Here is a 24725-nt window from a genome sequence, read left to right as displayed (position 1 = left end):
TGTTAGGTACAAAATTAGAAATTAGAAATCTATTGATCATTGGATATAAAATTAGAAGTAGGAAAGCAAGAAACTCGAATATTTTTCGGTACAAGGAGAGTATGAAAAATTTTCCATAATCCATGAATATATTATGTGTCACATCAACATGTTTTAAAAGATAAAGTATGACTCATTGATATTAATATACAGTCTACTAATATTTAACAAGATAAATCTATTACATAAATGATGGGAGTATGATATTTCAATAGTACTAAAAAAAATTGATTAAAAAATGCTTTTAGTCCCTAAACTTTCATAAAATCAACAATTTAGCCCATAAACTTTGGTTTATAACAATTTAATCCCTGAACTTTCAATTTTGTAAGATTTAGTCCCTGAACTTTTATATGTAATAATTTAGTCTTTGTACTTCTAAATTCATAATAATTTAGTCCCATATGTAAACAAATTTATCAAAATTAGATGTCAATTTTTACTATTCTACGATGTAGACTTTGTATTTTATAAAAAATATCGAGTCTCTACTTAATTTATCGATTTATTTAGGCAAGAAATCTCATTAACTCTTAACAATAATTTATACAATATAGACTAAATTGTTACAAATCTTAAAATACAATGACTAAATTGTTACATAGTAAAGTTTAGAGACTAAATTGTTATAAAATTTAAAGTTCATGAGCTAAATCGTTACCAACTGAGATTTATGGACTAAATTATTACTTTTACGAAAGTTTAGAAACTAAAAGTGATTTTTAACCAAAATTTTGTGAAACTAGAGATACTTAGGAAGCACAGATACTTTTAATTGTGCATAGAACTGGTATCATACACAGACACGTCCAGATATGTGACAGATATGTGTTTAATACATGATTTGAAATATCTAATTTTTTTCAATTTTTTTAAAATATTTAGATATGTGTATCTGCTTCCAGATATGTTGGGTTTTTTTTTTTTTTTAATTTAAGCCTTACCATCTAAGAAGCCCAACCCACAACCCATTTTATTTAAGTGTGTGTTTCGAAATAATTTTTCAATCATCAAAATCTTTTTTTTTTTCATTTTTAAAATCACTCAAAAACACACTTTTAATTAGTCAAAATTAATTTAGCTTTCAATTTTACACTTTTAAATGCAATTTTCATATCATCAAAATTAGTTTGGAAGGATTAAACATGTTTCACGATGATTTTGAAAATGACAAAGTGATTTTAACCATTTTAAAATCACTCTCAAACATAAAAATCCACTTAAACCGAACAATCCAAAACAAAATAAATTAAAAATGATAAAAACATAAAAAGTAAAAAGTAAAAACCCAAAACGTAATTAAATCTTCATTCTTTTCTTCTCTCTTACTATCTAAATCATGATTCACACTCCCTTCATCCTCAATTTCATTCTTAAATCTTCATCCTGTTCTCATCGCTCAACCACCACTCAATGTTATTGAATTTTTTTCAAGTTTTTACTCTCTTCTTAAATCTATTTTAATCTATCTTGATTTTTTAGAAATTGACCTATCATTATATCGTATCGTATTCGTATATTATATTCATATATGTATCTGTGTTTGTGTGAAGCTTGAGAGGGAAACAACATTCTTTTTCACGTTACAAACCATCTAAAGAAATCGCAAGTAATAATTAAGCAAGTTGTTTGAATACTTCCAAATTCCAATCCAACATTAAAGTATATTAAAATCTAAATATAATAAATATAAGTTGTAAGGTTGGGATTGCTCTTCTTGGAACCAACAATTGCTCCTTTCAAAATTGACAGCCTGTCTTCCATATGAATTTAACAATATCCCATACTCTTCTTTGGCTGCCTGGCTATTTTGGACAACAAGGTCATATCATAATTTAGCTTTTTTTTCTGTAAAGAAAAATAAAATTATTTAAATACGTCATTGCAAAAAATAATAAATAATAGCTAAATTACACAACAAAAAATATTGTGGCATATCCAAAAATTAATATAAGAGACATAAATTTATATAAATATAATTTTTTGTGATACAGATAAAATAATTGAATTATGTAATATCATCAAACCCAACATAGCTAATTACTGAGATGTGTTTGGTATGTATAAATAGAGAGTTGAATTGAGTTGGTAATTATTATCTGAGAGTTAAATTATCTGGGGAGTTAAATTGTCTGTATTTTGTTTGCAAAGTTGAGTTGATTGGTAATTATTGTTTGTGTTTTGTTGTGCAGAGTTGAGTTGGGGATCTGATGCAGTTTTTATGAATGAGATTAGTTATATTTTTTCTGTTTGTTTTTTTATTTTATTCTTTTATTTTTAGTTTTATGTTTTGCATTTGTTTGATTAATTTCAAATATATACGTATTTTCTCAAATCATTTATGACATAAACTAGACAATCTCAATTTTTTTCTCAATTTGTAGAACATAATAGATTATTTTTCATATATTCTTTTCAAAAACTGTAATAATTCTAATTCTCTTCAATCGGTAAAACATACCAACAAAATATATTTCATATTGCTGCTTAATTAATTGGTATATTGTATATTGTATGTATATATATTGAAGGTAATTATCCCAATTACTAATTGGTATATTGTATATATATATATATTGAATATTGCTAACTTAACTTTATTATTTCACATATCATACAGTTTATTTTTATATAATATGGATAGTATGTTTGGAATTGAAATTGTACATAGAATAATTACCTTTCATTTGATTATGATGGTGAGAATGTGATGTAGTACAGTAACATTTTTCATAAGATCACAAAAATAATATGAACCGACCGAACATGTGGCCATTTCCAAAAAAAATTCACAAAATATATGTTCTTTTCGATATTTATAATATCTGTGTCATAATACAAACACAAAAATTACATATCATGATGTATGCAAAAGTTATCATTCTTTTCGACATGACAGTCCATTGCCCATTTGCTATTATCTGAAAGAACTATAAACAAAATATAGGGGTGTGGTCAATCTACATGTTTCTTCCTAGTAGACGGAGGTAGTACGTGTTCTGGTACTACAAGGAAGCAATCTGTCTTCTGAATGTCTGTGACAAGGAGGTCAATAAGGGTGACCGGATCATCCTCATTCAGACCATCATTGTTGTATATGACATTTACTACTTCATTCCGACGCTCGAACTCCAGCTCATACTTCTCCTTTTGCCACGATGCAAGTCTACCCATGTGTGTGCTCTGCATTTCAACAATTGATCTCATGATGTCGATCATTTCAGCTTGGAATGATGGCCTCTTCCTCTTACTGCCTCGAGATGACTCGGCAGGTACACTCGCTTAGATTGCTCTACTGGCTCTTCATCTATCTCATCTTGATTTAATGGTGATTTTGTCTGGCGAACCTCAGGTGTGTGACAGTCTTGTGATTTAAGTCGAATCTCATCTTCAAACTCTCTGAATGCATTCGTCGCCATCATGTATGGGTTCTCACTTGATTGCCCTACTACTCTGTCTTTCCCAATACGGTGGAGAGGTCATCATTAATGTGAGAATGGCTTGTTCCACATCCCCTTTGCATTGGGATGACTCTGCATTGATACACGTAACATTATAAAAAAAATACATAACAGTACTTTATCACCCATAATTCATCAAAAATTTGAGAAGTATCAGATTAAAAAATATAATGTCGCCAACCATTAATTAAAAATTTGTGAACTAGTATTCCCAAAAAAAAATGTGACCAACAATTAACAAATAACATATTTCCATAAAAAAAAACAAATAAATAAATAGTCCTAACAAAAGATACTCTAAACCTCAAAATAACAAACTCCTCAAACTAATTAGGAATGATTTGTGCAATTAGTTGGACTCTACAAGAAACACAAAATAATGATAGTTAGATTAAGAATAAATAAAAAAATATAAACTAAGGAGTAACCAACAAAAAAATAAATTGAACTAAAGAGTAACCAACAAAAGCATATTTTTTTTAAGGTTTAACACCCATAGTTGAGAGAAAAAACAGTGGAAATATAAAAGGTTATGAGTGGGAAGTCATCTATAAATAAGAAGAGGGAGAAAAGAAGTGGTTGTTGATAGAGTTGGGTGCATTTATTATTAAGGAGTGAAATTAATTTAATCTTGTTAATTAAAGAGTTGAAATTAATTTGAATGTAGTTAAAGTAAGTAGCAGCCACGTTGGTAGTAAAGTCAAGTAAATACAAATAGTAAAGTCAAGTAAATAGAAATACTAAAAAAACAATGAGGATCTCGCTCATGAAGATCTTCATGAGCGAGATCCTCCTCGTGAGCGAGATCAAGCATTCTTTCCTAGCGATGCTCACCTTATCAGCGAGATTCAACCCACATTTCTTAGCGAGATTCCCTTCTAGAGCGAGATCCTCATCACAAAATTAGCGAGATTTTCTTCTAGAGCGAGATCCTTATTCACAAAATTAGCGAGATTTCACTTATCAAGGGTTGAAGTTTCGACTTATGTATGTCGAAACTTCAACCTTCGACAACCCTTATATACATTTTGTTTCCAAGTTTTTCTTTGTTGTCGAGTTTTCAACGTCGATTAATGTTGACCTATGTATGTCGAAACTTTCCAACCTTCGACAACCCTAATATAACATATTGTTTCCAAAGTTTTTCTTTGTTTGTCGAGTTCTCAACGTTCGACCTCTACATTAATTGAATCTCTCAAACCCTCGACTTCTAGCCTTGATCTCCCAAAACATTAATATTTCTCTAATAAGTTTGAAAACAATCTTATTTCCCTAATAAGTTTTGAAAACAACCATATTAATATAAAAGATCATAGTTTTGAGGGATAAAAAAGGAGAGTTTTGAGTGGATAAAAAATGAGTTTTAATAACCCATAGATTTTCTTTTTGGGCTTAACAAACATGGGTAATAAATACCCACCCAACTCAATAACTCATACCCATTTATCAAACACCCCTATAGATTCAAAATTTAATATTAGAGTGGAGGCACATATTTATATAAAATTAAAATATTGACCCATTAACTTTTAAATTTGTATCATATATATAGCTCTTGAATATTGAAAAATATATATTAAATCACTGATATCTCGATTTGTATGTCTAATACATAGTACTAAAATTTGTTTTTCAAAAGAATAATATAACTATTGACTACGAAATTGAAAATTTGAGGTTCAATTAAGAAAAAAAACATTTTTTTAATACAATTGTTATCAAATGGACCTAAATAGTTATAAGTGAATCTAAAATTTTAAAAATATTTCTATATAAACATGTGTACATATGTGAGGAAAAATAAAAAGGGAATCAAGTTTTTCTAATCCATTATAAGTGTATTAAAAGTATATATATGTAAATTTGAAATTTTAAGCAATAAAAATAGATTAATTTAAAAAGAAAAAAAATTACATCTCTACAAATTAACCTTGGACATCTAACAATCTTGACCATCGTTCAACCATCGAATCACAGTAGCACACAATTAAACATATATTAATAAAAAACAATATATGCATATGTTTGTAAAATGACATGATATGAAAGGACACGCATTTTCTGACTGCTTCGTATACATAGGTTGGATTGGGTTAGATTGAAAGTATTTTTTTTACCAACAAAAAAATTCGGATTGGTTTGAGTGGCAACTAAAATTACCCAAATAAAGTTTCCAACCCAACCCAATCCTTAAACTTCGGGTTGAGTTGGGTTGGGTTGTCGGATTAGATTTTTTTTAATGAAAAATATGTAAATTTATATACATGACTAATAACTAAAATCTCATAAAATTAAGATGCTAAATACCAAATATCTATAATATTTGTTATAAACTTTAAATAAAGGCAAATATCATAATACTTTTAAAAGAAAAATATTAAAAAATAAAAAAATAATCAATACAAATAAATCAAACTTTAAACAAAGAAGAATATATATATATATATATATAGGGTTGGGTTGGGTCAACCCATAATTTTTTGTAGCCAACCTACAACCTAACCCAATCCAATAAAAATAAAAATATTCAACTCAACTCAACCAAAAAATAAAACTAACTCAACTCAGATTATCCCTTACATTTTTAGTTGGGTAGTCTGGATTGTTCGGGTTGTCGGGTTATTTAAACATCCTTATTCCTTCATAGATTCATTCCCTTCAAATACATGAAGATGCATGTAGTGCTTATTTATTTATTTATTTACTTTTCTATCAAGCGAAATACTACATAAATATCATACTTTCTCTATTCCCATCATTAAAATATTTGTACGCTATTAGATTCATATAATTTTAGAAAAATATTGATTGGTGGTAGTTAAAATTTTCCTCCAAAAATTGAAGGAAAAAAAGCCTCAAAGTAAAAAATCAACCATATCTTCCAACTTCCCATAGACAGTGAAACTAATGACACTGCCCTATGTTTTGGGACATAACAGATTTGTGGGCCTATTTTAGGTTTACTCAGAGGAAGAGTATTTAATGTGCCAATAAATACATATCAAAGGTGGTTGTGATATCAAAGTAATAGTTAAATACTTAAATTCATGTTACATATAATTGTACAATTTTAGATAATGATACCATTTTAGTCTTTTGGCTTTGAATTTAATTTTTGTTTTGTTTATAAATTTCTAATACTATCATTTTATTCTTGAATTTTGAGTTAATGTTCATTTTGTTCTTAGATTTCAAAATATATTACATTTTTACTCTTTAAGTTTATAACAAAAACTAGTTTAATTATTTTGAATTAATCAATAAACATCAAGCAACAAATAACAAATGATTGGATGAGTATTCAAACCTAGAAGCTAACTTCTAAAAAAAAAAAAATCAAAAAAATCAAAATCAAAACTAAGAGTTGTATTTAAAAACTTAAAACTTAAAAAGTTTAAATTTGTTTAATCTATGTATAAAAAATAATAATTATAGCTTAAATCATATATTTTTTAAAATGCCTCTAGTTTAAAGTTAGGTTTCACTTTCAACTCTGATTTTTTTTTTAGTACTTTTAGTCTATGATTTGTTCCAAAACAACCCTAAAAGCTTTTGTTGGTAAATTCATGAACATAATTTTTTTTATTACTAATGTTTTTTTTATGCAAACAAATTCAAAAACAAACTGGAGATAAAATTTGGAATTGAGATTAAAAAAATAATTTAAAACATAGAGTCGTTAGATTGAAAGGAGTAAGATGACAATATGTATAGTTCACAAATGTCATGTGTCTTTATTGTTTTCATATATATATTTAGATTTGTTCACATATGCAGCCACAACGGTCCTATCTATAAATTTAAATGTAAAAATATAAGAGAATTGTTTTGAAACAATCTTCAAACTTTAGTGAAATTAAAAATTTTCGAAGTTGAAAATTATATTTCATACCAATCTTATACTTTAGAAGTATTTTTTATAACTTAACCAAAATTATATAACAAGAGTGTGAATTTGCAGGACATTGTACTTAGACCACGTTTTTCAAATCGTAATAGAAATTGGTGTAATCGTAATAAATTGATCAATTGTAGTAAATCTAAATCACAAATGTAATTTGGATTAATTTTGATCACGTCTATTTAAAATTATGAATTTTGTCACATTTACTGTTATCGTTACCTTTGAGGGTCAAACGATAATGGTAACGATAACAGTAAACATGTCAAAAATCATATTTTCTTATATAGAACAATAACAATTATGGTAATGTCACGATAGGATGTAATTTACAGACACAATTAGATTGAGCACGCTCCGCTTATCAATCAATTTACATTTTTATTACATATTTAGAGGTGTGTCGTACCCTATGAGTCAATACGGATGCAAACATAAGTAAACAACATAAAAATAATTAAATAGGTTAACTTTTTATATTACTGTTGATTTATTACCTTTAGATCGGGCTAACCGTGACCTTATTTTTTAACTGTTATTATTTTTAAAGAATTAGCACAGTAAAAGAAGGCTAAGATGGTTATAAATTGATTTTTTTAAAGGAAAAAAATCTAACTACAAGACATAAATCGAATATTTGGATTTGTTTAAAAAAAAAATAGAATATTTGGACATCGATATACAAAAATAATAAAATATTATTGTTAGACATGGAACTGAGAAGTTTCTTGAGACGTCGTGTCAACATACTTTTGGTTTCCGTATTCCTTTAGATCGCCGCCGTGGCACGACGGAAGCTGCGAGTTTCCCTTTGACCAGGCAACGGTGAGCCCCACCGGCCCTGCCATTTATTATTGCTATTATCATTATTATTTTAAATAGGGTTTTGTCTTCAACAAATAATTCTGAGATATTTAACCATCATAAATTCGATTACCAACAACTGGATCTTTTTTCCTTTTTTACATGATTAATGCTTCAAAGTGCTCAATTATCCTTAATATTATTAAAATAAAAAATGTTCAATTATTCAGATCATTCGTTTCTTTATCGAAAAATATACTTTTATTTTTCTCCAGAAAAAATTTAAATTTAGTTTTAATTTGACCTTTAAATTTCAAAATATTACATCTTTAATTTTTAAAATTTTTAAATTGGTTTCAATTTAAATAGATTTCAAAATACTACCATTTTAATTTTTAATTTTTAAGTTTGAAATTTGTTTCAATTTAGTCAGTTTTAAGATTTATATTTTTAATATTAATTTTTCATTAAATACTCTATTTCATTATTTGATGTTAATATTTATCAACTAATTTAAAATAATTATGAAATGAAATTTTAGTAACGTTCAAAAATATAGGAACATAATTTATTATATTTTTTAAAAAATTAACTAATAGGCATTACCTCTAAACACATAAAATAAGTATTTAGTGAAAATCAAAATTAAAGTAGTAAATTTTGAAACATCTAGACTAAATTAAAACAAAATTTAATCTCAATGGTAAAAGGCATTTCTACATAGAAAGCCGAAAGCCTAAAACCTAAAGCCTAAAGACAACTCTATATTTCATAAATGTCTTAAAATTTGATTTTTTTTTTTCAAAGATGACTTTTAGGGTTAATTTCTGACAATTATACCCCTTTTCATTTATTTATATATAAATTATATATTTTTTTTTTCCTATTACTAAATCTACTTTAATGATAGGGAGAGAAATTACATTTATTATAGAGAGAAAAATATATTTTAATATAATTTTCCTCATTTATCAATCGTAGAGAGAAAATATATTTATTGTAATTCTTTCCATTTTTCAATTTTAAAAAAATGCATTTAACGAAATCTTATTTTCTATTTACGTTGGTTTTCACATATCAACTTATTGGTTTTTTTACGGATTAATGGTTGTTTTAAATATATCTTACAACATTTTGACGGATTCAGTGTTATTTTAAATATAGTTTAGAATATTTTGTTAGGTATTTGAAGATATTCTAACCAATATAAGAAATATACTATCGTTTATAAATTAGAGATTGACTACATAAATCACAGTATAAACCAATATATGAAAATAAATCTTCATAAATTTCATTTACTCTCTCTCTCTATATATATATCATAATACATGAAATCTAAATAAATTAAAAAAAAACACTCTCATTTATATCAAATAAACGAATACATATACCGCATATCAAATTTACCACAAAAGCTAAAAAAAAGTACATATATATCACAATATATATAAAAAAACAAGAAAAAAAAACTAAAAGTTGAATGGGTCCACCATTCATATGCTCTGAGTCCGTCGTCATCGTTCATTTGCTCTGAATCCGCTGTCGCCATTTATTTGCTCTGAATCTGTCATTGTCGTTCGTCCACTTCGAGTCCGCCATTGTTGTTATTACCGTTTCGTGCTCGCCCTTTGCCAGATTGCCCCCACGTCATCCATCTCCCGCTTGTAATTCACACTCCCGAAAGGAGAAAAGAGAGGGAGGGAGAAGAAATTGCCTTGAAGCATGAGGGGAGAGAATATATGCATGGGGAGAGAGAATATGTATGGTGAAGAGAGAAAATGCATGAGGGGGAAAGAATAATATATATTGATAGAGTTGACATTCAACATGAGGAAGAGATTTAGATCTTAAGCACTCTAATTATATTAATTTTAGTAAAGAAACATGCAAGTTCAAGGAAAAAAAAATAGAAATAGGGTTTCAAGAACACAACCTTTGTAGATTCCTCCTAATTGCTTCAAATTTTCACGAATTTTTCCTTCATTCTTTGTAGTAGACCACCACAAGAATCTTCTCTACTATTCTTAAGCCTTAAATTGAATAGTAGAACTCAAATGAATGAGATTTTGGGATGAATTTAGAGGATATTTGAGAGTATTTTGACAACAGGTTTTTTTTCTTCTTCATTTTGAATGCATGAATCCGAAAATGATTTCAAATTAACCATTTTGTAGTTCTTCAGCATACATATCAAATTTAAATATAACTTCCCACTTAATCTTCCACTTAGATAAGTTGATAAGGTGTGTTAAAAAATGGAAAATGTGGGATTATTCCACTTTCCATCTAATCCATTTCTAATCCAAATTGGAACAATTTCCAAAATAAATTAAATAAGAAAAATAATTTTATAATTTTGAATTTCATCAGTTCAAAATTCAATCAAACTAATTTGAATAAATAATTAATTAAATCATTTAATCAATTAATTTGAAATTAATTTAATATCAAATATTAAATTCATATAATACCTGATTAAAAAATATTTAGATCATATTTAAATATTGTCAATTCTCTAAAATCGTAACATTTATTTTGATAATTAAAAATTAATTATATCAAATATAGTAATCCAAATCCTAATTGAAATTTGAACATTTCAAATTCACTCGATACGCTGTTCTAAGGTTTAATCATTTTACGAACTAGTAGAGTGACCTAATGGATCTACCGATCATGAGCTCCAATGGTTTGAGATTAATTGGCTAAACTCTTTAAATTGAATTAATCAATATTAATTAACTACTGAGACACTCCACTATAGCTCAGTAGTTGCACTCTCCTCACTGTAGATATATTTATGTTCACTTGATTTAACCATAATCAATAAGTCGATTTTACATAGGTTGTTCGTATTTACAGCTAGGTCAAAATTACCGTTTTATCCATGTAATACATCTTGCTCCTTAAGTCTCCACTGATCCTCTAATGAACAATTGGTTTATGATCCTACTAATAATCTGAGTCCCTTATAGCCATGAAGGGGGTGGAGCCCCTTTGCTCAAGACCAAGAGTTAGTACTTAAGGGAACAACTTATCTGCTAACCCTAAGATGGGTAAGAGTGAATTCCGTCTTGCAATACTATGTCTCCAGCTATCTATTCAGTCTTACCCCTTAATTAGAAGGCTTATTGAGCAACGATGTTGAGTCATTCTCACCCATACAAATTAAAGGATAATCCCAAATAAATAGGAGTTCATAATTAGCTTAGGATTGAGATCAAGTTACCTTAGGTCATCAAATTGAAATAGTTAGTTTTAACCGTAAACAGTTGTTATAAAGGAAAGTGACTATTTCGTGGTCCAGTCTTTTGCATAGGATGCCCCTACTCGCATGTCTCCACATGAACAACTTTGGGATCACATCATTTGTATCAATATACAAACCGAGTCATATTCATAGTGTCCCCAGGATAAAGTATACAACCCTATCCATATACTTATAGACCATTTTAGCTATGTACTCAAACTTGATCCTTTTTATGTCTTTATATAAAGTTTAAGTATTCATGTTATATCCATGGTTTCGTTAGTTTATTGGATTTAGGAATTTATAAATGTAATTTATATGTTCAATAACAACTATATTGAAAAACAATCTCAATAACATCTTTATTGTACATAGAAATAGTTTACAAATTACGAGTTTTAGAACATATAACTCAATATATATATATATATATATCTATATATAATGTAGGTGGTGGCTAAATTGTAAATAGACACTGATATTAGTGAAAATAGGGATACCGATAGGTCTTTTATTGTAAAATATGAAATGTTCAAGACATTAACATAATATGAGCCTATTTTTAAGGCTTTTTATGTAGAAATCTCATGGAAAAATTGTAACATGTTGAAACTTATGGACCAAACTTAAAACTTAAGGACTAAATGTGTATAATTTTAAAACATAAGGACCAAATAGAAATTGACCCAAAATCTTGGGGCCAAAAAGATATTTTCCCTCTATTTATTACGAGAAAAACAAATATGAGATATATATTAAAAAAAGAAAAAAAAATCAATTTATACCCTTAAAACTCTAAGATGTTGTATCAGTTTTAATACTGAACTAATAAATATAATATTATAACAATTTAAATCATGAACTTTTGTAACTATGTCAATTAACACTCTCCTTTAGATCTAATTAGAAAAATATTATACAAAACATATAATTGTTTAAATTAAACTTCTAAATTGTTATAAATAAATCTATCTAGACTCTATTAAAATTACATTTGAAAATCATCGATGCATTAAATTCTTAAATGTGACTTCTTCAAATGCCGTACTAATAAAATGAATGATTAGAATTAATGCATGGACATTTTTTAAAGTAAAACTTATTGAAGAGTCTAAATTGATTTGTTATAAAAGTTTGAGAGTTTAATTGATAAAATTTCAAGCCTCTCGCACGATGTTTATTCAAATCAAACATAACTAAATGATATATTTATAAAAATCTATGGTTTAAATTGGTGCAACTTTTTAAGTTTTAGAGGTGGAAAATTGGTATTTTTCCTTAAATAAAATGACGTGAGGAGTTTTTAACTTTCAACTTTAAATAGATTGTGCTCATGTTGGCCAATCTTTGAAGTTGAACAATATGCTGAACCTATTTCAGCTTTTAGATAATTCATGGACTAACTATACTAAATTATGCATAAAATATAGAATAAATATTTAATAAAATTAAGGATATTTTTAAATATAGAAAATTATTTTTAAATATTTTTAAATATAGCAACATTTTACTGTCTATGTGTAAAATATCTATTAATGATAGATAGTGATATTTTGTTATTTAAAAATACTACCATCAATTTTACCATTTAAAACAATTACCCATAAAATTATGATATTTACCCCTTATTTAGACTCTACATAATTTTGTTTTGCCTTCACATATCACTTATAATAAATGATTATAAACTAATAGATGTAAATTATTGGTAGAAAGTTGTCATGAATAGATTGATAAATATAAATAAATAATAAATGTCTATCAATAATCATATTTAGACATTGTCACTAGAAAAAATTAAGAGCATGTTTTATAGGAAATTTGAAAACAAATAATTTAATGAAAATAGAGTTGTATTTCATACTTTTAGATATGTGTTTAGTAGCACATTCAAAATTTGAATTGGAATTTAAATAATTGTTTAAAATGTGGTTGATATTATATTTTTGTAAATGATAAAACTTGTTGTAATTACTCACTAAATATAAGTTGACAACAAACTATTATTAATTTATTTAAGAACATGTCTTATGTTAAAAAAAATGTATAATTATTATTTTATAATATTATATAATACATATTTTACTTTTCAAAAAATAATTAAATTTGGTTTATAACATGACATATTGTAGTTCTAAGTAATTTTATCTTCACTTAATATGATTCTGCACTTTAAAATTAAAAAATTCAAAATCTGAATACAAAGAAAATATAAAAGTATTGTTTTCAGAATTTTCACTGTTTGGATTAGAGAGTCTGAAAACAGTTTTCAGAAATTGAATACGGGTGATCTGCCACACATATTTGTTGAACTCAATGAATCTTAAAACACAAAATAGAATCTAGATTATCTACTAAATAAATAAACCCTAAACTACTACCAATTTTCAACACATCCTACCATTTTCCATCATGTCAATTCCCAAAATAATTTGTTAAAATTTATTTACAAAAGTTTATGTGTCATTCAATATATATACGCATGACCATGTTCCTAAATATCCCAATAGATTTTTTCGATCAATAAGTCAAATTTTGATAATACGTAGATGAATTTTCTCATTTAAGTAATATCTAAGTGACATACATGATACATTTCCATGTGGTATGGATTTATTAGTAAAAACAATCTAATAATAATCAATTTCTTTTATCAATAAATTTTAACTTAATTGAGAGTTCTTAACCTAAAGGATAACTTTGACAATTTTGAGATATTAAAAACCATTTGGTACATTCAAACACCAAATGTTCAAAAGTTTTATAAAAACTAATTTGATATGCGATTTAAGGTGTATTTGATTTAACTTTTCAAGTGTTTAATTTTGAAAATAATTTATCTTGATGAAAAAAAAATGAAGTGTTTAGAAACGACTCCAATTAACTTTTGAAATACTTTCAAACTGTGTTTTAAACAATATTTATCAAAAAAAAATTTAAATAAAAAAATATTTTTTTTGGTCATTCCAAATCGGCCCGTATACTAACATGACTATAGCTCAATTGACATAAAACTTGTAATATCGACTTCGATATCAGAAAATTAATTTCTCCAACCCATACATTATAAAAAAAAAGAAAAAGAAAAAAGAAAAATATAGATGTGCATAAATATATTTATATTATACTAAAATAAATATTAAAAAATTAAAAGCCTATTTTTGGGTATGTGAATTAGGTTTGTAGATTTGAAATGGATAAAAATTATAGTTGAGTTTGGAATGTAGGTTTTAAGAATTTGTTGTAATCATGTTATTTCAATCAATAGCATTAAACCTTTGGAAGAAATTTGTTAGATCAAATGTCAAATTCAAGTCCAATCTCTCAAATATATGTGAAAATAAGGCCCTTCAAATTATGTGGTTGTAATAAATTGCATTAAAAAGTTTATCTAATGACAATACACAACTTTATCTCAGTTGTCAACAATGTTTTCTTTGTGACAACAGTTTGCTTTTTAACTTTATTGCCTTTATTCCATTGCAAATAATGATGATAATGTTGTGAGTTGGAGTTATTATTTTTCTAAGAAAACAAATTTTTTTCTAAAAAAACATAGTAATAAAGGCAAGATTTTTATCATTTTCATTTTCCCACCTATTATATAATTTAGATCATTGGAGGCATTTTCAATAAATCATATTTGTTTTAATATCCACCATCAAAATTTGTTTTCATATTTTTCACTTTTTAAGTCTTCAGATATTATTATCTGCAGAATTTATCTATCTAATATAATATTTTAATATCGAATTCTATATGGAGAGATGAATAATAAAAATATAACATAATTAATATACTATTAATTAATCATTACTAAATACTTTTCTATATAGTTTGGGCAGTGGGATATTCCTATTTTGAGAAGCTTGTTTTTGGGAGGAGGATGTGAGATGCATTTGTTCTATTCTATTTGAGAATTGTGAGATTGAATCAATAGATGTGGCACTTTACTCAAAATGGTATGTTCACTAATGAGTGCCTATAAATTTGGTAGGGAAAAGTAATTTTTGGTCTCTAAGTTTTCAAGAATAAGTGCAATTGGTTCTTAATGTTTTAATTATTTTAGTCACCAATTTTTTAAGAATAAATTTAAAGATGACTCAACTAATAAATCTATTAAATTTAAACATAAAATTAATTAAATATATGATGTGATAAAATGCTTTGAAAAAAAAAATTAATCTTTCTCACTTCTCTTTCCTCTCTTATCCTCTCTCCTTCATCTCCATCTTCTCTCTTTATCTCTCATTTTTCTATGGAGAAGAAGATGAAATTTGCTCACTCCTCTCTCTTCTTTGCTCTCCCCAACGGTAACTTCTGGCTAAGAAATAAAAAACTCATCCTCTTTGCTCTTACACTTAAACAACTACTTGAGTGAAAGATATAGGGGTGTTTGTTTCAAGGGTTAGAATTGGATGAGTTAGGCATCCTAAGCCTAACCCTTCTTTGGGCATGGATTTAAGAAGTTTTGGCTTCTTACATCTTTTCCCATGGGTTTAAATAGTGTTTACTATTCAAACTCATGGGTTACCTTTTATTTTTTCCTTCTAATTTAATATGGACACCGTCTTCAGTGACCACCGATGATGACCAACCCCGGTTGCCACCTCCGACGATCATAGCCAACTCCAGTCGTCACCTTTTGCGACCGTCATTGGCCAACTCTGGCCGCCACCTTGGTGACCATCGTCGGCCAACCTCCAGTCGCCACTGACTAACTCAGACCATCATCGACCAACCTCTAGCAACCCCCTTCCCCCCACACTGGCAAAATTCTGACCACCAACTCCGTTGGCCACCCTCCGATTGCCACTAACCAACCTTGAAAAACATTAATAAAAACATGTAATTGCAATACATGTATGTTTTTGTATTTTAATGAGTTTTTATCAAAAGTGTTTAATTAAAAATGAATTGTTGAAAGATTTTTTTTTTAAGTCATTCAAAACACGCCAATAAACTGCAATTGTATAGTTATATTTATTTACGTTATATGTATAGAACTATACATGTTTGAAAGCTCTAATTTAATATAATAACATTTTTCTTTGTCAATTTAACTAGCTCGAAGACTTAGAATCATTATCTAAGCGTAAAGATTTAAAAGGTTTAAAATAACTTAGCGACCAAATAAAAACTAAAACTTAAAATTTATGATTTTTTATTTCTCAGGTATAGTTTGATAAGGAAAAAAAGTATAGTTTTTCAATCATTTAATTTAATATCAAAATACTAATTTATTTCAATTTTAAGCCATCGTATTATGATAGATAAAAATTGATCATTTTCAAATTAGTTAAACGGACAAAAATCTATGAAATTTTATTTCAAAATCTAGGAAGTTTAAAATATCAAATTATTAAAATAATAGATTAAATAAAATTATAATTTTAGTCAAAATCTCTATTTCAATTTTTTTTAAAAAAATATTCTTCTAAATTTTTTAGTTTATTTTAAACTTAACTATATTAAAATAATTAAGATGACAAATTTAAACTAATATAAAATCTAACCGGTGATTAAATATAAAAAAATATTTCACCAAACTAAATATTTATAAATTTGTACTTCATTTTCAAGTTAAGACTTCCAAAATTTACAGTCCAATTTCTCAGGCTTAACATTTCCAAGTTTAAGATTTCAAACCTGCGCAAACGTCCCTAGTTGTATAACAAGAGAAATGAATAGAAGAAATAGAAGATAAATTAAAGGAGCAAAAAATAAAAGACAGACACTTTTTTTTCTTGTTGGTCTTTGCCTTTGGTTTCTATTGTTTAGATTTATACATTGTGTACAGGCTTAGACAGAAATATTTTCACCGTTTTTTGTAAGGAAAAATAATATTTCATCATCTTCTTCATAGAAATAGGAGAGAGAGGAGTGAGTTGAAAAATTAATTTTTCAAATCATCTGACCACATCATATATTTAATCAAGCTCATTTTTAAATTTAATAAATTTATTAATTGAATGACCTTTTTTCAAAATGAGTGGCCGATTTGAAACATGAGGGACCAATTTCATATATTCTTGAAAACTGAGGTATTTTCCCAAACATTTTATTAGTTCGTTACCTGGGTCTAATTCTTCATCTGATTGTTTGGTAAAGTGGGGAGTCTCTTTGATCTGCTCAGATACCAAATAAGATTAAATTGATGTCAATACACAACACCAACGTTGTCGACATTGTGAGTATTGTAATCGGGAAGAAAAAAAAAAGCACAAATATTTATAAAGGAAAAAATCGAATAGTTTTATCATCATATGCACACTCAGTCAAACCATTAACATCAAAGTCGAATTGATTTTGGGTCATATATTGTGAAATTATATACAATAGGTGCAAAAAGATACTAATGTCTATTAATTGAACTCACAAATACAAATGGGTGTTATATTTTATACTATATAAAAAATGATAGTTAATATTTCAAGGACTTGCTGACCTGTCCTCGAAAATTGATGAGCTCATAAGTTAAGTTGCCCCAACTTTCCAGTACCTAGGTCCAGAAATGAAGGGGATAATCTAAAACATTATACGTATTCTACTCAAATACTTCTAACAAGTAATATGGTAAAAACAAAACAGCATTTTACATGGGAACCTCTCAAGTAGTAGTACATGCTTGAACTGCTTCCAATGGAATCATTCATACTTCGCTTCGCATGACAAAAAACCAAAAATGATGGAGCCTGCATATCCACCACTCAGGATTTGGGTCAAAATTTAATGCATTGGTGAGATAAACAACTTTTTTCTTGTACCCTTCCAACACCATCTGCTAACTGAATAGATTCAGAAGAAGAATACCCATCTGTTTTCTCAAGAACCAAGAATATCAGATTCTAACCATCTTCCTTCATTTGAACATAACTCCTACTACCTCTGCTTTCTTTCTGTTTCGCCATGTGACTTCATTCTGCTTTTTTTATTTTCTTTGTCGGCCGTCTTGCTACCTTTTCTCTTTCCACCTTCACTGTCTTCTTTAGATGCCTTTTTTCTTTTCCGAGGCACGTGTTCCTCATTGATAGTTTGAGCTACCTCTGTTTCTTGTTGGATTGACTCTACTGCAATCTGTGTTACATCTGCTCGGATAAATATGAATGAGATTGGATGATTTTGATAGCAAACATTAATTTGATGGTACATTTTTTTTTTGGGGGGGTGGGGGTTGTGTGGATCAGCAAATCTAACCTTCTTCAACAAAATGAGAATCAAAGACAACACCAGTAAGATGCTGTTTTAGGAATACCTGCACACAAATGAACAAATATGAATATGGTTATATTGTCCTACCTAACATTAATGCTTCCAATGCTATCTTTTCCTTTACCTTTTTATACTTCTAAATAAATTGTAAGGGTGTGCCCAAAGAGTCATCCTGTTTGTGACCACTCCTTGTTTGACCCAAGGAGTTGATGGGTCCTACTACTAAAAAACAGCAATTTTATATCTTATCAACTCCTTCCTCCTTACTATTCCACTCCTTACCCTAACACCTCCTTAAGAATTTTAAGGAAGCAACGTTGAGAGATTTATAGGTCGAGATTCAACAAGATAGCAATATATTTACACAACTACCAGCTGAATGACGTGAATACAGTGCTATATACTCGGTTTCAGTTTAGTAAGATTACTATCCAGTAGGCTACATCATAAAGCCACTTTAATGCATTGGATTCACTACATTTTTTTTTTCACAAACAAGACATGGATATGCAATCATACTTGGAACTTTGTACTCATACAAGCATTCCATTCGTTACTCTTCCCTTCTGAAGAAAACAAATGCAATGGAACCACAGACGTGTTTGATGAACAACTGGCAGGATGCAAATCAAAACTGCTAACCAGCGGGCAAGATACAAATCTAAACTATAGTTTTAAACATCAACCCTTATGTCTTAACTGTCAAGTTTACAATAGATCTGAGGATTAAATACAATCACATTAATGGAGCAAATTAGTCCATAAGATTGACTGCCATTATCTTTTTTATGAAATGTTTGGTACTATCTGAAAAAACTTTCTTGAACATCGTTCTTTTTTATGCATCTAAAACAACCTATTTTTACTAGAATTGTAAAAACTTACCGCAGACAGAAGTTGCCTTGTCTTTATATCCCAGAAGCGCACGTAACTATCAAGTCCTGGAAAAAGATTTCAACATCACACATAAGTAGATTCCACATTGAAGAAAAGGACATGTAATATTCTGGTCTCTCAGATTTTGTATAGCGCAGTTTAAATCAGTCTAGCTATAGCAGAAAACACACACAACTTATACTGAGTGCGGTAAAGATACAGGATATATAGAAGGAAATGATGACAGGAAAGTTATGATGACCGTATCATGCCCCTGTTGCTCTAATCCAGCTGCACATCATCCACTGGATTCAAGACAACTTAATGAATTGAAACTTTAAAGTAAATATATATTTATAATTCTATTTAGACCATGATTCGCAGACGGCTATAGATAAGCTTGAAGTTAATATGTTTTCTTCTGTTTCTTCCTAACCAGCCCACTTAAATTACGTAATAAAGACATCAGTTTTTTTAGCATAAAAGAGTATGGCCCATTACACTGAGAGAATTTCTTTCATGGACATTTCAAAGCATGTAAAAACAGAAACAAAGTCCCCGTAAAGGTACAAGATTTTCATGTGTAGCAGCAAAAGCAAATAGATAAATGATAAATAATTGTCATATTGGAAAATAAATCCCACCACATGATGCTATGACGGGGAATTCCGGGTGCCTGGCGATGGATCTTATGCTGCCAGAACATTTCCCCAAGAAGCAACCCAATAACTTTCCTGGGAGAAACAAGTCAGAAAAAAAAAATGGACATAAATTTACTCCGTTAATGAAAACTTCAGTCAACTGCTATTTACAACTATCATAGAGGTAACAGTACAACATTATCTATAACAACTCATGACTATCAGGGAGCAATCAAATAGATGCCATTTCCCAAGAGACATCAAGAAGAAAATGGATTTTAGACTAAAGGCAAAAAAATTCGAATAGTACTGGGAATTGCAAGTCTATCAAAAAAAACTATTTGTTTTTTCCTTTCTAAAGATGATAGGTGGAAATAATTCTAAAAACGAAAAAGGAAAAAAAGACGGATGTAGGTCAAGACTGCAGCTCTCTGTTTGGTAGAATGTAGAAGCAAAATCTGTAAAAAAAAAAAAAAAAAATGCTCAAGAAAATTGTCCTCTATCTGCCTCTTTTTATTACCTCATCATTATAAAGCAACAGGGTAAAAAGGTGACGTTTCAAAAGTAACTCAAGGTATTGAAGTGACCATGCAACAGTGATATGGTAAAAAATCATAGAGTCAATCCCAGCATAGAGAAGCTCAAAACAGAACAAGGACCAAACATTGAGTGAAAGTAGAAGGCAGCATGCCCACACTTCCTATACTATACAACCTCATCTCTTTAGGCATCTGCAGCAAAAATATTCAAGACACCATGACGGTATCACCTACACGTCAAATATGCTATATAATATACAGTGAAATGAGGACCTTTAAATAAACCATTGCGGTAGCATTCATCAATTATGAACCAACAACTAAAACAACCAATCTTCTCTAAATGAAAAATATGAGGAACCCACAAAAGTCAATAATTAAACTATCTGAAACGAGAGTACTGAGGGAAAGATATAGAACACCTGGATTCTTAAATAGAACAGATCACTATCTCTAGCACATAACAAATTTTACCATTGCGAATATCAAAAGATGCAAGATCACCAGATGCATTCCCCACGAATATTGTGTTACCATCTACATCTTCTGCCAAGGATTTAATAGGAGTCTCTCGAAAATCAAATGAGATGACAGGTCTCTTCTGAGCAGAAATGTCATACAGTCGAACCTGAAACGGTTAGTCACAAATTCCAATTATAGAGTGAAAAAGAAGATGCCCCTCCCGGGTTCATACATCAAAATAAGTTGTTTATACTTAGATCATAATGGATATACAAATAAAAAATAAGAATAAAGAGGTCATATAGATACATTGTATCAGAGTTGTAATGATTTAGCCTATAATCATCAATAATTCGCTTACCGGCTCTAAATAAAGCGTTAATTATATTTGAATAGAAATCAATAAATTAATTGTAACTTCTTCCCATTCCCCTGAAATTGTCTCTATAACTCCCTGTAATTCTCCACTCTCATATATTTCCAATTTTGTAACTTGTGTTACCATGAGAAACTGATATGAATTACCTGATGGCTGTTGGTACCAGCTGCAAACTTACGGTGATCATCTTTACTAAGAAATGTTGCTGATGTGAACCAAGTTGGTGTGAAAATACCAAGGCTGTTCTTCTTCGGCTGAATAAAAATCAAGATGTTACAAAAGTATATCAAAAAACATTCGCTAGACTTGGCTGCTTTATACAAACATGCAAAGGAGAACTAAGAAGCATACTGCTTTTGCTGTCCAAATCTTAGTGCACTGTTCTAGATTCCACATATTAACTTCAACACCCTTCCTGTGCATACAAAAACGTAAAGGTAGTTAATGCCAGCATAAAGATAACAGTCAAAATTCAAACATGATCTCAACTCACCCTCCAAACAATGCATGGGTTTCACTTCCATCAACTTTGGAGCACATAACATCACCCGAACCACATACTTTCCACGATCTTACAAGATTGGTAGAGGTGTCTTTTGAAGATGAACTAGAAAATTCAAATGATCTCATGCTCGCATTTCCTTTTGTTGTACATGAAAGCAAGGTGCAATGCCTAAAAATAAATAATGTAACTATGAGGAATTTCAGCATATATGGTTTAAGAGAAAATTTAATATTTCACTGGTAACAAAAGGATTATACCTTTTGCACTTCTATCAAATTATTAATATTAATATTAATATATATATATATATATATTGGATAAAGAAACATTTCATCGATCAAATGAAATAGGGAAAAAACCAATACCTAAAGGTGATTACAAGAAATCTTTCCAATTGGAAAGGAAAAAAGATAAAGAATAGGACATAAATGGAGGCCCAATTTTATAATATAATAAGCTCATAAATTATAAAGTGATACATAACCTAGACTCCACTTCCAATTCATCATATAATAAGCTCATAAATTATAAAGTGATACATAACCTAGATTCCACTTCCAATTCATCTTTTGAAAATAAATGCATTCCAACAATAGCTTCATCTTTTGGTGGAGGGGAAGTATCGGTATTGTCCGAAATTACAACATGAAGATCACCATTCAAAGGATTAAGAACTTCAATCTGCGGCAGAAAAAACATGATTAACCAAGGAGTGCATTAATATATTTAAAATTAAAGAAATTCGAGCATGATTCACACTACTAGATATAACTTACCAGACCATTTTTTCGAGCAACAGCTAATAACTGCAATTAAAAAAGAAATGGAAGTGATTTGGTGCACTAAGAATGACGAAGTGAAATATAAAATCTGCCAATGGGCAGACATCAACCCAGTGGAGGTCGATTTAAGTAAAAACCCCACTAATGAATGAAGAATAAAACATATCAAAAGAGAAGAAATTGTAAGGCCAGAAAAACAAAGCAACACTCACAGCCTAGATGGATAACCCAAATAATGAGAAAGAAGAACTTCCAATGACTATGAATCCATAACAATGACACAAAATTTTTAACAGTTAGATAGACAACCACATAAAATCTTTCTACAAGTGGGTATGATAATAATGAACGATTTGAAAAGAGGCAAGAAAGAAACCTACAGGATCGAATTTACGATCAATAAGAGAAGCTGCAAGCACCGATTTGGAGAAATCAGGTTCGCCCCATCTGTCAACGACTTTCGGAATCTCTCCTTCCTTGCCCCGAGCTTCAATGACTGTGCAGTGGCGGCGGAACAAACATATTTAGAAGAAATTCAGAGGAAATCGTGACAGAGTAAATTGGAGAGTGTAGATTGTCATCATTACCTTTGACGAGACCAAGAACATCGAACGTTAGGGCACGAAGCGGAGGACAGCCGCGGCAATCAACCGTCGTCGTACGAGGCATGTTTTGCAGACCAGTTGAGCGTACACAATTGAGAGGCAGCTCACACAACACAATCGTTGGACTGATAAACCCTACCGGAGAAAGAAATTTGAGAACTGGTTCGGTTCGGTTAGTCCGATTATGATCGACCGGTTTATTTGATTTTTCGGATTGATATGGAAAGACACCAACGTGCTTATAAACTTGAAATTCAAAAGCAATAAAACTAGACACCAACAAACTCAAACTAATATTGCTCATATTTAGGTTATTGATTCGAAGAACATATAGTCGGAGCCAAATTGAAGAATAAAATCATCTCTCTTTAAAAGCAAATTCATGTAGCCTCCATGAAACCAATATTCATATGAGTTTGATTCAATAAAGAATTTCAACTCACGCAAACAAACGAAATTGAATATTAATAGTAATAATGTGTGTTCCCTACATTTGCTTGCAAATTTACACAAACTTATAACCCAAAAATATAGACAATGTCAAAATGAATACCTTGAAGAAGATGAGATAGAGGAGAGAAGCAACTGAAACTAAAAGAGGAGAGAGACGGGCGGCTGGTGGAATCGCAACCTGTCGGTGAATCGAGAAGGACAAGACGTCGGGTGGCAGGCATGGCAATGAGTAGCGGACATGGGCAACGGGGCGTTGGGCTATGAACCGAATACTGAAGAGAATAGAGTGGAGTGAGACTGTGAGAGAGAGGCATGTGGCTGGGAAATGGAGTCGGAAAAGTTGTAGGGTTTATTTTTGGAATATTGTCCAAACTAACCCTTCTACTTTTCACATTTCAAAAATAGTACGCTTTCAGAATACTCGTTAGAATGAATTTTCTCGGGCCTTCTCATGTGAGATCGGACCCGAGATTGGATTTGAAATATTATGAATTCAAATTACCAAGAAGAAAGTACCAATGCTTTAAAAAATCATTCATCCCTTTATATATACGGAAACCATTCCAACTCCTTACCTTGCTCAGGATATCCCTACTTTCGTTTTGAAAATTTCCTTCTTCATAGTTATTTCTATCCTTAAGCTTCCTTATTGTAGAGGTATTTCACTATTTCTTTCGTTTAGTCTACGGTTTCATCTTAAATTAGAATTTGGTTGGGTTTTAGAATCTATTTGAAATATATGAGAAATCTTGGTGGATATTATCTTTCTTTCAATATTTGGTCCCTTTTTTGTGAATGTTATCTGTTAGTGAT

The 24725-nt window shown here is 29.4% G+C and overlaps 1 protein-coding gene across 1 annotated transcript; it reads right to left on the bottom strand.

Annotated features, from left to right (window-relative positions):
• Positions 1–17765: 17765 nt before the first annotated feature.
• LOC120083174 (WD repeat-containing protein 74) lies at positions 17766–23602 on the bottom strand. The gene is given in 13 exon segments (XM_039038794.1): positions 17766–18391; positions 18394–18546; positions 18656–18713; positions 19556–19611; positions 20191–20280; positions 21201–21354; positions 21714–21821; positions 21919–21982; positions 22061–22240; positions 22617–22753; positions 22849–22878; positions 23235–23350; positions 23442–23602. Coding segments are annotated over 13 exon segments (1299 nt in total). The 5' UTR covers positions 23524–23602; the 3' UTR covers positions 17766–18320.
• Positions 23603–24725: the final 1123 nt, after the last annotated feature.

This window comes from Benincasa hispida, chromosome 8 (genome assembly GCF_009727055.1).
Source record: "Benincasa hispida cultivar B227 chromosome 8, ASM972705v1, whole genome shotgun sequence".
In the NCBI taxonomy this organism is placed as follows: Eukaryota; Viridiplantae; Streptophyta; class Magnoliopsida; order Cucurbitales; family Cucurbitaceae; genus Benincasa; species Benincasa hispida.
The sequence above is the reverse complement of the archived record's forward strand: the minus strand, read 5'-3'. Positions and strand labels throughout refer to the sequence as shown.